This window comes from Nuphar pumila, chromosome 11 (genome assembly GCF_984573655.1).
Source record: "Nuphar pumila chromosome 11, dmNupPumi1.hap1.1, whole genome shotgun sequence".
Taxonomy (NCBI): Eukaryota; Viridiplantae; Streptophyta; class Magnoliopsida; order Nymphaeales; family Nymphaeaceae; genus Nuphar; species Nuphar pumila.
The window spans coordinates 5,853,094-5,869,042 of NC_143259.1; the positions used below are offsets into that span (position 1 = coordinate 5,853,094).

At 35.3% G+C, this 15,949-nt stretch overlaps 1 protein-coding gene across 1 annotated transcript in view; it reads left to right on the forward strand.

Moving 5' to 3' along the window:
- Positions 1-15,949, forward strand: part of LOC149821751 (protein BTR1-like) — a 46,629-nt gene that overhangs the window by 28,543 nt on the left and 2,137 nt on the right. Inside the window, exons 2-5 of the mRNA XM_089980521.1 lie at positions 10,166-10,404; positions 10,506-10,612; positions 11,244-11,437; positions 13,797-13,921. Coding sequence (XP_089836647.1) covers positions 10,166-10,404; positions 10,506-10,612; positions 11,244-11,437; positions 13,797-13,921 — 665 coding nt within the window. The remainder of the gene's footprint in view (positions 1-10,165; positions 10,405-10,505; positions 10,613-11,243; positions 11,438-13,796; positions 13,922-15,949) is intronic.

Below are 15,949 nucleotides of genomic sequence, written 5' to 3' on the forward strand. Positions count from 1 at the left end.
AACTCCTTCGAAGCTGTGCTGCGACAACAAGAGCTCTATCTACGTTGCCAACAATCACACCTTTCATGAACGAACAAAGCATATTGAGATGGACTGTCATTATGTTCGTGATGAGTTCTTACGGGGCACCATTCAACTGCCATATGTTCCTACCGAGTATCAGTTGGCGGACTTCTTCACCAAAGCTTTGCCATCGCCTCGTTTGTACATTCTCCTTAGCAAACTCTCGGTGATCTCACCATGTGTTTGAGGGGGGGTGTTAAAATATGTTATACATATATATATATATATATATATATATATATATAGATTATGACACATACACACATATATATATATATGTCTATGTGTCTATCTACATATATAAATATATATATTTCTTTTGTAATACCCAATAGGGGCAAATTAGTCTTTTCACATTGTTCATGCATATCCTAAAAGATATACTCTTTTTCCTTTTTTCTTTTCTTTCTTTATTGGTTGAGAGGGGTCCACATAGAGTCATTGGATCCCTCCAATGACTCTATGGGAGCCTCTCCTCGGGTCCCTTAGTGTGTATAAATAAGGGGCTTGGCCCCATGTATTCTTTAAGCTTCTTGTGAAGCCTCATGTGAGTAGAATATATTTTTTCACCTTATTTTGTGTGTTTTACCACTTTTGTGGTTTGTTGCAACATGCCCATTAGTGGCTTCTTGTGTATGTGCGTGCTTTTGTGCTTGCTCTTGGAGATATCGCCTCTCTCATTTGGCACTTCATTACATTCACTAGATACACTTGGGTTTACTTTACTAAAAACAAATCCGATGTTTTTTCTATCTTTAAAGAATTTCGTACCCTTATTCAAAATCAATTTCAAAGTCGAATGTTCAAACAAAGTAACAATAATTTTTAGAAAAATTAGATAATCATTAAGAAAGATAAGATGAGTATTCCTCTTGGATAATTTTTTATGAAATCAAATCATAAACCCAAAATCAAGAAAACATAAATATTGATCATACGAAAATTTGATCACTAAAGGACACATAAATCATCAAGAAGAGATAAACAATTATGCATAAATAATATCCTAAGGTTTTTTTATTTTTAGAAAAACATTTCAAATAACAAATCATCAATAACATGTATATAAAATAGAACAATTCAAAAAGAGCCCTCAAGAAAAGAGGAGCTAAATGTGAACAAGATAATCATTATGAAACCCACACATATATCTAACATGCTATTAAAGCATATTTAATGCACATGAGACTACAATAACAAAATGACTATTTTTATCATAAAATGCATGAATTACCTTAAACAAAATGATATTATTCATCAAAGATCTTGTCCTAAAACTCATCAACAAAATGGTCTTGTCAAAAGGAAACATAGGCATCTTATTGAAACAATAAGAACTCTTCTTATTTCTAAAAATTTTCTAAAGAACTTTTGGGCTGAAGCCGCTATTTTAAAAATTTATCTTATAAATAAGATGCCATCCGCATCCTTAAAAAATGTTTCTCCCTTTGAAAAATTGTTCACCATATCTTCGAATTTTAAAAGATTAAGAATTTTTTGTTGTAAATGCTTTGTTATTTTTCAAGAACAAGATAAACTTTCACCAAAAGCTCTTGAATGTGCTTTTATTGGCTATTGTGAAAATCAAAAGGGATATAGGTGTTATGATGTTAAAAATAACATACTTTATATTTCAAGAAATGTGACTTTTCTTGAAGAACAAAATGGATTTAAATCTCAAAAACCCAAGGAAGATGTTGATTATTTGTTTCTCTTTGACTTATTACCTAGAAATGAGTCTAAAAATTCTAATGGTACTATTTGTGATAATGTTTGTGATGACAATTCTCATTAAAATGATGAATTGCTTCATCAAAATGATAATTCTCTTAATGAAAATCCTAATGATATCCATGTGTATGAGGCGAGAGGGAAATGAACATCAAAATGCTTTTGACATGTATTCACAAAACATTTCCTTAGAAGATCAAGTAGAAGAATCCATACCTAGGCGTTCTTTTAAGAGTAGTAGACCTCTTCAAAAAATTGTCATATAATTTCTTTTTCCCAAATTATAGAACTTGTCTAATGATGATCCACTCCTATCACGAGCCTTCCAATTTTAAAGAAGCCAAACAACATACATATTGGATTGATGCTATGAAACTTGAATTAGAAGTACTCAACAAAGCTAATACTTGGACAATTGTAAGTCTCCACTTAGGAAAAATGGCTATTGGATGTAGATGAGTTTATAAAATTAAAATTAAGAGTGATGAGTCATTGAAAAAATACAAAGCTAGGTTAATTGCTAAAAGGTATGTACAAGAATATGAAATTGATTATGAGGAAACCTTTGTTCCGGTTGCTAGGATGACTAGTGTAAGAACCTTAATAACTTTAACATCCATTAAACAATTGCTACCAATTAGACGTCAAAAATATTTTTTTAAATGGGAACCTTTGTGAAGAAGTCTACATGGATCCTCCACTGGGTCTTGAGATTGGAAAAGGAAAAATTCTTAAACTTAATAAAGCTCTTTATAGTTTTAAACAAGCTCCAAAAGCTAGGTATGATCGCTTTAGTAAAGTTGTTATTGCTAGTCGTTTTACTTTTTATTATACTGATAATGTTTTTTTGTCAAGAATGCAGGTGATCACATAACTATTTTATTGTTATATATTGATGATATGATCATCACTGAGAATGATAAAAAGGGCATTAAGTTTATTAAAAATATTCTTAAAAACAATTTTGATATATTTGACTTTGGATTTGTAAGGTATTTTTTAGGGATTAAAGTTGCATATTCTCCTTGGTGATATGTTCTGTCTCAAATGAAGCTTGCATTATATATTATTGCTAAATTTGGTTTGACTGACGAAAAAAAGTGGAGACTCCAAAAATAATTAATGCTAAGATAAGAGTCAATGATAGACTTCCTTTAGAAGACCCCACTACCTATCGTTAATTAATCGAATCTTTAACATATTTGTCTATTACTAGATCAGACATTGCTCATGCTGTACACAACGCAAGTCAGTTCCAGAATACTCCTACTACTATTCACATTGCAGTTGTCATATGAATTATCAGATATCTGAATAAAAGGACTGTTCTTATCTTCTTCATCTCCAAATTTAATTGCATATACTGACTCCGATTGGGGTGAAAACCCCAATGATCATATTTCTACCACAGGTTATTGTGTTTTTCTGGAAGAATCGTTAATTTCTTGGAGATGTAAGAAGCAACCGAAGGTTTCTATGTCTTTCCACATAAGCCGAATATAGGGCAATTACCAAGGTTTTAAAACCCGTGACTCGGAACTCGACTCGTTCTTTATTGACTCGTGACTCGGCGGGTCAACTCGGTGACTCGGACCGGGTTTTGTTAACTTTTGATTTTAAAAGAAAAACAATATATAATTTGTCTGAAACCATGTTTTTGAGTAAACATAGTCTCCAAACGTCTGTAAGAATATAAAAACAACTGCAAAGAGCTATAGAGGTTTGCTTGAATAATTGAATTTGATATATATACAAGCACTTTGACTAATTCATGACTTGAATTAGAGGATTTGGTCACCATGAGTTCAGTCTACTACTACCTAAGGTTCCTAAAATGGCCAATCATATATGCTAGCTTGTTTTAAAAGTTTTAATTCCCTCTCTAACAAATCCATAAATGTAAAACAGGGATATATGTGCATATTGAAAGTTTACTGCCCAATATCAACATAAATAAGCAATTTTCTCATGTATAAAACTATGCAGGAAATATATTAATGGCACAACTATAAAAAGACTACTAATATTTGAATATGTACAATGCTTGTTCACATAACAAATTGATGATGAAACCTAAATGTGACTTCCCATAGGCACAGTTGACTCGCCATATATAGTGAGAATCATTTCTTTAAAATATTTTGCTAGAATAAGTTGATAACACAGGGTGAACAGTAGTTCGAACAACATGGCGATTTTATTCTATGGATTTAAATGCTTTTTTATCTTTAAATGATTTTTATTTTCTTTTTTATACAAAATCTGGGGGTAACCCTTGTTAAAATATATGTACTTATATATTTCAAAACTGTAATTTGAAACTCAAAAAACAAATTTCAAACATCCCAAAACTCGCCCGAGTCAAGCCGAGTCAAGACCGAGTTTTGGCAAACCGAGTTTGCCTTGCCGGGTTGACTCGCTGGAGGGGCGAGCCGAGCAGAGTCAGCCGAGTCAACGAGTTGACTCAACGAGTTTTAAAACACTGGCAATTACTACCACTACAACTGAACTTGTTTTGTTAAGAAGTTTGCTCAAAGATATGGGAGTTGTCATTTCTACTCCTTCGAAGCTATGCTGCGACAACAAAAGTGTCATCTACATTACTAGCAATCATATATTTCATGAACGGACAAAGCACGTTGAGATGAACTGTCATTATGTTAGAGATGAGTTTTTACGAGGCACTATTGAACTTCCATACATCACTTTAGTGTATTAACTTGCGGATTTCTTTACCAAAGCCTTACCATCCCCTAGGTTCTCCTTTCTTCTAAGCAAACTTTTGGTGATCTCATCGTCAGTTTGAGGGGGGGGGGGTGTTAATATATATATATATATAATCTCTTTTTTATCTTTTGTCTTTTGTAATGCCCACTAAGGGCAATTTAGTCTTTTTCTTCACTGTCAAATACATATGTGCATTAGGATTATTTTTTTAGTTTCTTTTTTATTTTTCTTATTTTTGTTTTTTACTTTTTAGTTAATCATTGTAAGGGGCCCACATTAGAGCTGTTGGGATACCCCCAACGACTCTATGGGATTCCCCCTAGCGTCTCATTCTTTGTATAAAAAGGGGTGAGTCCCCCTTTCATTCTCAATGCTTTTTCAAGCATATTACAATACATTGTGACATTTTAAGTTCTCTCTTCTCACTTTGTGTGTGTTTGGTGTTTGCCCATTGTGGCACATTGTATTTGGTCGGTTAGTAATGTAATGAGATATTGCGGAAATATAAAGAGTGCATACAAGCACTTACAACAATGAATAAAAGAGACAATATCACAAGTCCACAGAGGGACAATACAAGCACAAGCCTTTAAGAAGGCAACAATATAAAAAGCCTCTTATTGAGAAGAGAGAAAGCTCTCTAGAATGAAAAAATATATAAGGGGTTTACCCCTATTTATACAAGAGGGAGAGGAGAGAAGGAGAGGCCAAAGGCCTAAAAAGGAGAGCCCAAAAGGGGGCTCCCATAGAGTCGTTGGGAGCCCCCAACGGTCACATTTGTGACCGTTGGGGGCTCCAACGACTCTATAGTTGGAGCCCCTTTTGGTCCTCAAAAATAACAAAAAAGAATTGTAAAAAATAAAAAAGAAAAAATACATTTTATCAAAAATCGAAAATAGTTGTTTTCTAAAACAACTATGTGAAATTATAAAAATACCCCTATCGGGTATTGATGTATATATATATATATATATATATATATATATATATATATATATATATATATATATATATATATAAGATATACATTTTAACACCCTTCTCAAACTTTACGGGGAAATGACGGAAAGTTTGCCAAGAAGAAACATGAAGCGAGGAGCCGGAAGAGCTTTAGTGAAGAAGTCCGCCAACTGATATTCTGAAGTGACATATGGTAGAGCAATAGTTCCTCGTAAGAATTCGTCATGAACATAGTGGCAGTCCATTTCGATATGCTTTGTACGCTCATGCAAGGTATGATTGCTCGCAATGTAGATGGCACTCTTGTTGTCGCAACATAATTTTGAGGCTTCGGTAATATCAACCCCCATGTCTTTAAGCAGACTGCGAAGCCATACAAGTTCCATTGTCGTGGTTGCCATAGCCCGATACTCAGCTTCAGTGGATGATAGTGAAACTTTCTGCTGCTTTTTGCATCGCCAGACAATCAAAGAGTCCCCTAAAAAGACACAAAACCAGTAGTTGAGACTCAATAATTGGGATTACCTCCCCAATCGGCATCAGTATAAGCAAGAAGATTCAAGGAAGAAGAGGAGGATAGAAAAAGCCCTTTATTGATGGTATTCCGATAGGGGTATTGATATTCTAGAACAATGTCTAACTTGTGGTTCCTCAGTGGATTCAGAAATTTGAGAGTATTTTTCGAGGGCACTAATAGGATTTTCTTGATTTCTTCTTGAGTAAACATTTATATTGGTATCACTATCATAAACATTTATATTTGAATCACTATCATTTGAGGGTGTTATGTCAAGATGGGATACCTCACGTGTATCGTCTATGTTTTCAAGAAAATCTTCTTGTATGTCATCAATAAGATCATATAAGAATATATAATCAATTTCATTTGTTTCTTCTATTTTATCAAAACCGTTCTCTTCTTCTAGAAATGTTACATCTTTTGAAACATATAGTTTATCATTCTTAAAATCATAACATCTATACCCTTTTTTATTTTCACCATATCCTAGAAAAACACATTCAATTGCTTTTGGAGATAACTTATCCCTTTTATGTAATAGGACAAAACATTTGCAACCAAAAATACGAAGACGATTGAAATTGGGTGAAAAATTAAAGAGTTTTTCATAGGGAGAAGCATTTTTTAACTTAGAAGAGGGCATTCTATTGATTAGATAAGTTGAGGTTAGAACGACTTCGGCCCAAAACTTCTTTGGAATATTCCTAGAAACAAGTAATGTTCTAGCGGTTTCTATAATGTGCCTATGTTTCCTTTCCGCTAGGCCATTTTGTTGGGGAGTCCTAGGACATGACTTTTGATGGCAAATGCCATTTTGTGTTAAATAGTTTTGGAATTCGTGAGATAAGTATTCGCCACCGGAATCGGATCTTAACATAGATATGTTATTTTGAAATTGATTTTGAACCTTTTTATGAAAATCTTTAAAGAAAGTAAATACTTCTGATTTATGACTAAGAAAATAAATCCAAACATACCGAGTAAAGTCATCAATAAACGTAACATAATATGAATAGCCCCCTTTAGACATAACCGGAGAAGGCCCCCAAACATCCGAATGCACCAATTCAAAAGGTCTTGATGAAAGAAAAGTTCTAGTTGGAAATGGAATAGACTTCATTTTTTCAAAAATGCATTCTTTGCAATTAATTTCTTTTTCCTTACAAAATTTGTTTCCAAAAGGAAAGAGATACATTTTGGAATAACTTGGATGACCAAGTCTTTTATGCCAAGTTTCCATGGTTTTTTCTTGGACATAAGAACAAAAATAATTTGTAGGGAGATCGAGATGGTCCATATAATAGAGGTCTCCCTTTCTATGGCCTTGCCCAATCCGCTTCCCGGACCGGAGATCCTGCACAAAGCAACCATTAGATGAGAAAGATATTTCACATCCACGGTCGGCAATTTGAGAAACCGAAAAGAGGTTTAAATTTAGTTTGGGAACAACTCTTACTTTTGGAACACAAAAATTTTGAGAATCTTTAAAAGAGCCAATACTTGAAATTTTTAAAAAGGTTCCATTGGCCGTAGAGACACAAGAGTCCTTTGAATTGGTGCAAACATCAATAAGTGCATTTTCATGGGGGGTCATATGAAAAGAAGTTCCGGAGTCAAGGATCCAAGAATACGTACTGGGTGATGATGTCGAGGCAATAGCCGCACCCGATGTGGAGGAAGAAACTTTTAGTATTTGTTGGAGAGCCATAGATATTTGCCCAAGAGTTTCTTTGATGTCATTGTTCTTGCCTTCATCTTTTTTGGTGGTAGTTTCTTCAAGAGAGGCCACCTTAGGCTTGAAGGTTCCAATAAGCTTTGGGCAAGTGGGTTTAATGTGACCCGACTCATTGCAATAATGATAAACAATCATTTTTCTTCCTCCATTGTAGTTTCTTTGTTTTCCAAAATGAGGAGGTTTATAGGTTCTAACATTGTTACCCGGTTTTGATACGGCAAGGACTTCATCAACATGTTTACTCATGCCAAGCCTTGTCTCCTCTTGAGTGATTTCGGCAATAGCATCCTCAATAGGAGGAAAAATAGATCTATGGAGAAGTGAGGATCTCACTTGCTCAAATTCGGGACGTAGCCCAAAAAAGAATTGAAACAGTCGCTCTTGTTCCATTTGTTTTTGACTTAAATCAATATCTTCCATAGAAACCCATTTTGGCTCCAAAAGAGCCAATTCATCCCATAGTGGGTTTAGGGCACTATAATAGTCTTGAATGCTAGAATCACCTTGCTTGGTGGTTCTAATCTTTTCTTGCAAGAAGTATGCTCTTGCAAGATCCTTTTGGGTATACATACCCTTCATAAAGGACCAAGCCTCATTGGCTCTACAAAATTTAGCTATATTAGCACATACCTTAAGCTCAACATTATTCATAAACCACGCAAGGATTTTTGCGTGATTGTTTTCCCAATCTTCCACTTCTTTTTGATGATTTTCAATGGCCTTGAGGCGAGCATCTCCTTCAAGAGCCTTTTCTTGACTTTCTTCGTCCTTTGTGAGCATAAGCTTAGGTTCCGGAACGGTACCCATGACAAAACCCCAAAGCTTCTTTCCTTTGAGATTATTTTCCATTGCCGATGCCCACATCATATAATTCTTTCCATTGAGCTTGAAAGATAGGTCAATCTTTGCCTCCATGAAGTTGCCAAGAAGTGAGAAGATATCCACTAAATATGAGATACACGAACCACACCTTTCCTTCAAGAATCGAGTGGCTCTGATACCATGTAATGAGATATTGCGGAAATATAAAGAGTGCATACAAGCACTTACAACAATAAATAAAAGAGACAATATCACAAGTCCACAAAGGGACAATACAAGCACAAGCCTTTAAGAAGGCAACAATATAAAAAGCCTCTTATTGAGAAGAGAGAAAGCTCTCTAAAATGAAAAAATATACAAGGGGTTCACCCCTATTTATACAAGAGGGAGCGAAGAGAAGGAGAGCCCAAAAGGGGGCTCCCATAGAGTCGTTGGGAGCCCCCAACGGTCACATTTGTGACCGTTGGGGGCTCCAATGACTCTATAGTTGGAGCCCCTTTTGGTCCTCAAAAATAACAAAAAAGAATTGTAAAAAATAAAAAAGAAAAAATACATTTTATCAAAAATCGAAAATAGTTGTTTTCTAAAACAACTATGTGAAATTACAAAAATACCCCTATTGGGTATTGATGTAATATATATATATATATATATATATATATATATATATATATATATATATATATATATAAGATATACATTTTAACAAGTAACATCTTGCTTGTGCATTTGTGCCTCCTTGTAGTCACTTTGTAACATTGTTTTTGACACTTGTATTTCATTACAGATCTTATGATTGATGTTTCTAAAAAAGCTGTGCAATCAAGCTGCTTAAATCTGGTGTTCACTGAAAAATGGTATTGAACATGTATACCAATTTGAAGACCTCAAGTCATAAACGTCTAGTTAGAGGTTCTTATCATTGACACATAAACTGAGCTAGGCCATAATCATTCATATGGTTAAGGATATATGATGTTGCTTGATTTAATTTTTTTTCTAGCCAAGCTTCATTGTTTGGATAAAAAATTCTTGAAGTGTTTCTTTTGAATTGTGTCGTCTACTAGTTTATAGATGTCAGAGGTATGCACACTTGTTAGTAGCCATTGAATTTATAAAGGAACATCCTTTCGGGAACTGGGATAGCTATTTGCTATAATCTTAAGTAGTGATACTCTTTTTTCAGAAACAGTGCTTATCTTATACAACTGTTTAAGCCTACCGAAATAAATTGGCAGTTGCAAAAATTCCTTTATCCTGTGACATTTATCTGAATTATGTATTTCAGGTCGGATGCTCAAGTTTTAATAAAATGTTTGCTAGTCAGTCTTCTCACTTTAGGTTCTTGCACAACCAATATTGGGGTTTTCTGATTCATTGGTATAGTTATGACAATCCTTTTGTTTATAATTTTTTTGTGCAATAGATTTTTCTGTGATTTTTTTTCTTGCTTCTAGTGCATCTCTTCTCAAAATACTTGAATCATTAAATTTATTTCAGAGTTCTTTTATTTATTTTTCATGGCTTTCTTCTTCCTTTGCTCTTTTCAAGTGATCACTTGCATTTTCTTGTCTGAATAATTGTACTGATGCATGGAACATTGTTAGACGAAAAAGAGAAGCCGACGAGCATCAGGTTTCTCGTGTCAAATGCAGCAGCTGGGTCTGTCATTGGGAAGGGTGGTTCAACTATCACTGAATTGCAATCACAATCTGGAACTCGCATCCAATTGTCTCGCAATCATGAATATTTTCCTGGAACAACAGATAGAATCATTATGGTAACTGGAAATATTGATGACATACTTACTGCAATGGAGCTTATACTTTCAAAACTGCAGAGTGAGGTATTGTAGTTTCAGTTTTTTCTGTCATTTCTGACATGGTTATGTAACAATCATGAAATTCCACCATTAAATGTGTTTTTTTTATGAATTATTTTATTCAGTCACATGTTGAAGATGGTGATGACGGGGATTCTGCATCAAAATTGAGGCTTATTGTTCCTAACAGTGCATGTGGTGGCATAATTGGCAAGGGAGGCTCTACAATAAAGTATGCATTTTACTGTCACATCATTTATCATGAACGAAAGACAGTCTCTTTAGGAGGCCCAATCAAATAGAAAAACTAGATACCATTATTTGTACTCAATTATTTGACAAAATGCATTGATGGGTAAAGATCTTGCAGCCAATAGAAATTATTGAAGAAATTTTTACTGTAGATGCAGAAAATCTCAGTATTAATATCAAGAGTAAAAATCTGCATGTTGCATTTGAAGTATGGGCAAAGATATCTTGCAACCAAGAGAAAATTATCTATACATGCAAAAAAAAATCTCAGCAATTTTCATCTTTTATATCAAGAATAAAAAACCGCCTGTGTTATTTGAAGTATTTGGCTCTGTATAGAGAAAATGCGGGGTGTCTCTGATTTATTTTTTTAATTAAATTGAACAGAAAAGCAGTTGAATCTCTAGCCTAAAAATGATCTCTAAGAAAAGATTCTTAAAATGGGTATGCTTAATCCTTATCCATATCTAACAGCTACTGGATCTTATCAGATCTAATTGCCTATGCCAAGGAATAGGTGCACTGTGTGTGTGTTTCGAATTCTGATGTGTATAAATCTGAATTGATTGATGATGTAATTCAGTTCTGAATTTTTGGTTCGACACAAACAGGTCATTCATAGAAGATTCTCAAGCTGGCATCAAGATTTCCCCACAAGATCATAGCTTTGCTGGTGTGAATGATAGAGTTGTCACAGTGACAGGGTCTCCAGAGGAGCAGATGCGAGCATTATACTTGATTGTAAACAAACTTGTAGAAGATCCCCACTACTCACAATATGCGAACTCTCCTCTCTCATACACAGGTTTTCTTTCTTTAGTTTTTAGTACTTCAACTCAATTGTACAATGTTTCACATATAATTTTTGTTGGACAAGGTCCTAAGACCCTGGGTTTTGGGTCAGTATGGCCAGACATGGACCAAAAACCCAATAACTTGTGACTCAACTTGTCTGGGTCAATTTGGTGACTGGGCTGCATCATGCTACTCAAGAACACACATATGTAAGTATGCATGAATGAGTGACTTTAGCAGAGGGTGGGTGGGTGGTGGGGTTTGACTTATGTCTCAGCCATGTCAACTCGGGCTAGTGACTGGGTTGATCCAACTGTGTTTTCAAAAATGCTTTCCAACGATGAATTGGATGGTAATTTGCTGTCAGTCTTCCTGGATGTTGCAAAGAGAAAGGTATAAGAATGGCCTGTTCCTTGGAGAGGCAATTCAGGAAGCTGCTTGTTCTAAAGTTGACTTTAGATGTGGATCAGTTGGTCTTCTCTCTAATTGGTGATAGCTTCTTGCTATGGGATTATTTTGGACTCTCTAGATAGTGTAAAAATCTTCTTGCCATGGGATTATTTTTGACTCTCTAGATAGTGTAAAAATCTACTTATTGAGCCTTGAGTGTGATTTCATGCCTCACTTGAAGCCTCAAGGCCTATTTTGCCCACTTTTTTACTCTTTTGATAATTGTTGACCTGAATATTGTTCAGGTCGACATGAAACTGACCCGAGTGATATGTGGGTTGGGTTTGAGACCTTTCTTACTACTTCTTAAAGATGGATGAGGGGTATTGGTGCACAAAAATGCTTTGCTTTAGAAACTTTTTCTAAATGACATTCTTTTTTAGAAATGTTTAAAAATTCTCTTGTAATGCCCTCATCACGCACTTTTGAGAGAGAGAGAGAGAGAGAGAGAGAGAGAGAGAGAGAGAGAGAGAGAGAGAGAGAGAGCAAAATAGGAAATTTGTTTTTCATAAATTAATAAACTCCTTAAAGTTAGGAGAGAGAGAGAGAGGGAGATTGATCTAAGCCATCCATTAGGAGGGTGGTTTTGTCTAGTGGTTGTGATTCTTATCAGATATCCCACCAGACCCGGCTTGACCCTAGTATTGTATATTGATTTTTAGTGAATATAAACTCTTTAAATTATATAGACCCAGGTTTGGGATTTCATTTTTTTGACCGGACAAAATCGAACCTGAACCTGATAAGGCAACTGGTTATTTGAACAGGTTTGGATACATCCTCATGGGTTGGATACCCAACCCGTTGACAGCCCTTCTTGTCATTGTATTATGCCAAGAAATCAAAGAACTGCTATTATGGTATTATGCCAGCAGTTTATATTTTTTGGAAACATATCACGAGAAATTGCACAATTTTCTAAAATATCATGAAAATGATAAAATATAGAATTTCAATATTTTTTTGATTGACCTCTTTTTAGCTATGACATTATTTTCCTGAGAAAACCTTTTTCTGTTTTTGGCACTTTCATGAGAAATTATGCTTCTTGCTATTGTAATGGTATGGATATTGGTGATTATGCTTATGACTGGATGGAAACTACAATTGATATTCAGCCTTCCGAACTATTTCTTGATGCAGTTTTAGTGTTATATGCTATTGGTTTTCAATATTAATTCCTTCATTATACTGAAATTGAAGGGTACTCTTCAAGCTTGTTCACTCACCATTCCTTAGTTATTTTTCTGTATTTGCTGGGACTCTGTTGTGCGAAATGGACTTACAGAGTGTGTTCGGTGACATCTAGGATCTCTATTTGACCCTTTTACAAGAACAGCTACTAGGCTGTTGCAAAATTGTATTGTTTTAAGTTACAGGAAAAATAAATAACTGTAATGTCCTCTTTGACAGCATTATCCTTCATCTCACTGTTTATTTTGTTTGCTTATTAGTTCTGAATATATGGAAAACTAACCATTAATGTACCTGATCCTGATTTGAATGTTCTGATTGTTAAAAGTTTTTCCAGGTAGGATAAATCTTATATCGTCTTAATGTGATGTAGCTATGGAAGGGTTATAATCTTCCAGAATAAATGCCGGTTCGGTGTTTCTTGTTTGCCAAAAACCCAGTTGCAGGGAATGAGGTTTTGTGGAATATGTTTTCTGAACTTGTGGTTATCTTCTGTCATCCATCTGTCTTCTTTAAGGAATTACTAGCTTGTTGCTAAATCGTGACACTTTTATTTTCGAGTTCTAGAAAAAAGTTGCCTTCTGCACTAAGAAGGAATGTTAGTGTGATGACAATTGCTAGCTTGTTCGATGGTGGTTGCTGATGGTGTTGGAGTCTATAATGTACTAGGTTAAGCATGTGGAATTTTGATGCATATGCTAACTCTCTTTGTTCCGGGTTCTTAGGTGCTAACTTCTCCGGACTTCATGGACTTCCGGTTAACTATGTGCTTCCTTCCATTGGTCCAGCTGCCTACAATGTGATTAATTATGGATCTAATGGTGCTACTGGGAAATTTCATAATAATAAGGTAAGCTTCTTGTTCTTTTCAATTTAGTTACTGTAATGCTTCCTTTGGTTACTGTGTTGCAAGCCAGTCAAAGTGAACCACCATGACAAGTATATTTTCTTGGCTTCTGCCTTCAATGGCAAGGCACAAATTACTGTTCACCCTGAAAATGCTGACTTTGACCAAGAAAGCAGTAGAACTTGCAGTTCACTTTGAACCAGAATGCATTAGAATTTGCAGTTATGGGAAGCATCCGTTTTTTGTACAGCAGATTGCAATTGATTTTGCATCATGCAGGGTGGGCGCAAGTGGGTCAGATAGAATTGCCCCAATATAAGGAATTGATTTGTTCAAGCCTGAACTGACCTAATTTTGTGTACCCAGGGGATGGGTTGTGTTGAAAAGTTAGACCCGATTAAAGGATGTGTCAGTCCTTCAGTGTGCAATTTTGCCATCAAATCAATTTGTGCCTGAACTATTCTTGAACCCAATCCAATTGGTTCTTTGTAGTATGTACCTGAACTTACCTGGACACGAACTCCTTTATGTCCAATTGCATTTTGTACCTGAATCTTTTCGACTTCCAACCCAAACAGTTATTTATAACATGTAACATGGATTGTCTAGTTCATGTCTAGAATTGAACTTATTGCATATCCTGTTTTGTAAACCCATTTACGCCTACTTGCATATATTCATATTCCTAATTTTATGAGGTAACTTTGCCAAGGCCTTCTCAAAATATCCTTTTTTGAAAGTGAAGTGTATTATTTCATTATTGACGCATATTATTAATAAGAGCAGTAAAATTAACAAGAGTAAAATCGGACCAAGTGACCAGATATCACCAGAGAAAATATCTCACAAACAGCATAATAAACCTAATCTCATGGTACCAGGAAAAGATGTCATTTCTTGGCCATTTAATGAGGGCCCATTCTAAGATCTCTTTCCAATGCCAACATTTTGGCCTATATCTCTACTCTAACAAGTATGCCCACCATCATTCTCTATTGTATAGAAGCCACAACCATTTGGATAAGAGGACCTAACTCGTGTTCCTCAGGTGACAAATGCTTGAACTACAATAATAGCAACAGTTTCTCACACCCATAAATGCCATACTAAATTTCAATAGAAAAACATGCATTGAAACTTTTTACATTAATGTTCAAGATGCAAGAGTTCAGTTTGAAGGTTAGCATGCAAACACCTGCGAGCATAATGATCCAACTCTAAAGTCTGCTTAGGTTTTCTTTGATTTTCCATCAGTAATGGTGCAACTGCTTATGGTCTATGTCACCTGGGTATGGGTGTGGGTACGGGTACAGAGGGTATGACACAGCAAGTTCGAAAAATGTGGCTACGGGGACACGGCTATATATATATATATTTTAAATAAAATAAAAAATAATAACATTTTAAATGTAAAAGAGAAAGTAGGGGTAAAATGAAAAGGAAGAAGGGGTGAACTGATTTTTTTTTTAAATAAAAGCTGTTTTAAAAATATGGGTGTTTGAAAAAATATAAAAGGGAATCTTTTGGTTGTTTTCAAATAAAAGAGGAAGAAGATGATATTATGAATACAAAAAGGAGTAAAAAGTTTTTTTTTAAGAATATGAAGATTGGTAGGGGGCTCAATGAAAATTTTAATGAATTAAAAATTTCATTGAAGAAAAGGGGGTGGGAAGGGCGCTGACTCTCTCTCTCTCTCTCTTTTCCCCCTCCCCAAACTCCTCTGGTTTACTCCCTCTCTCTTGTTTTCCCCTCCCCCAACCCCTCTGGTTTTACTCCTCTCTCTCTCTTTCCCCCTCCCCCACCCCCCTTATGGTTTACCTCTCTCTCTCAAGTGACCTTGCAGTCATCAAGAGAGAGAGAAAGTCGAGGGTTTGGGGGGGGGGTGATTTTGCTTTTTTTTCCTGAGGTTCGGGTTTGCATTAGACCCGACCCGACCCGACCTGGCACAATGTGGCGTACCCACACTGCACCCGTACATTCGAACTGCTGAGTCACGGTATCATAGCTTATAGTTTTTGCGGATGAACCCAA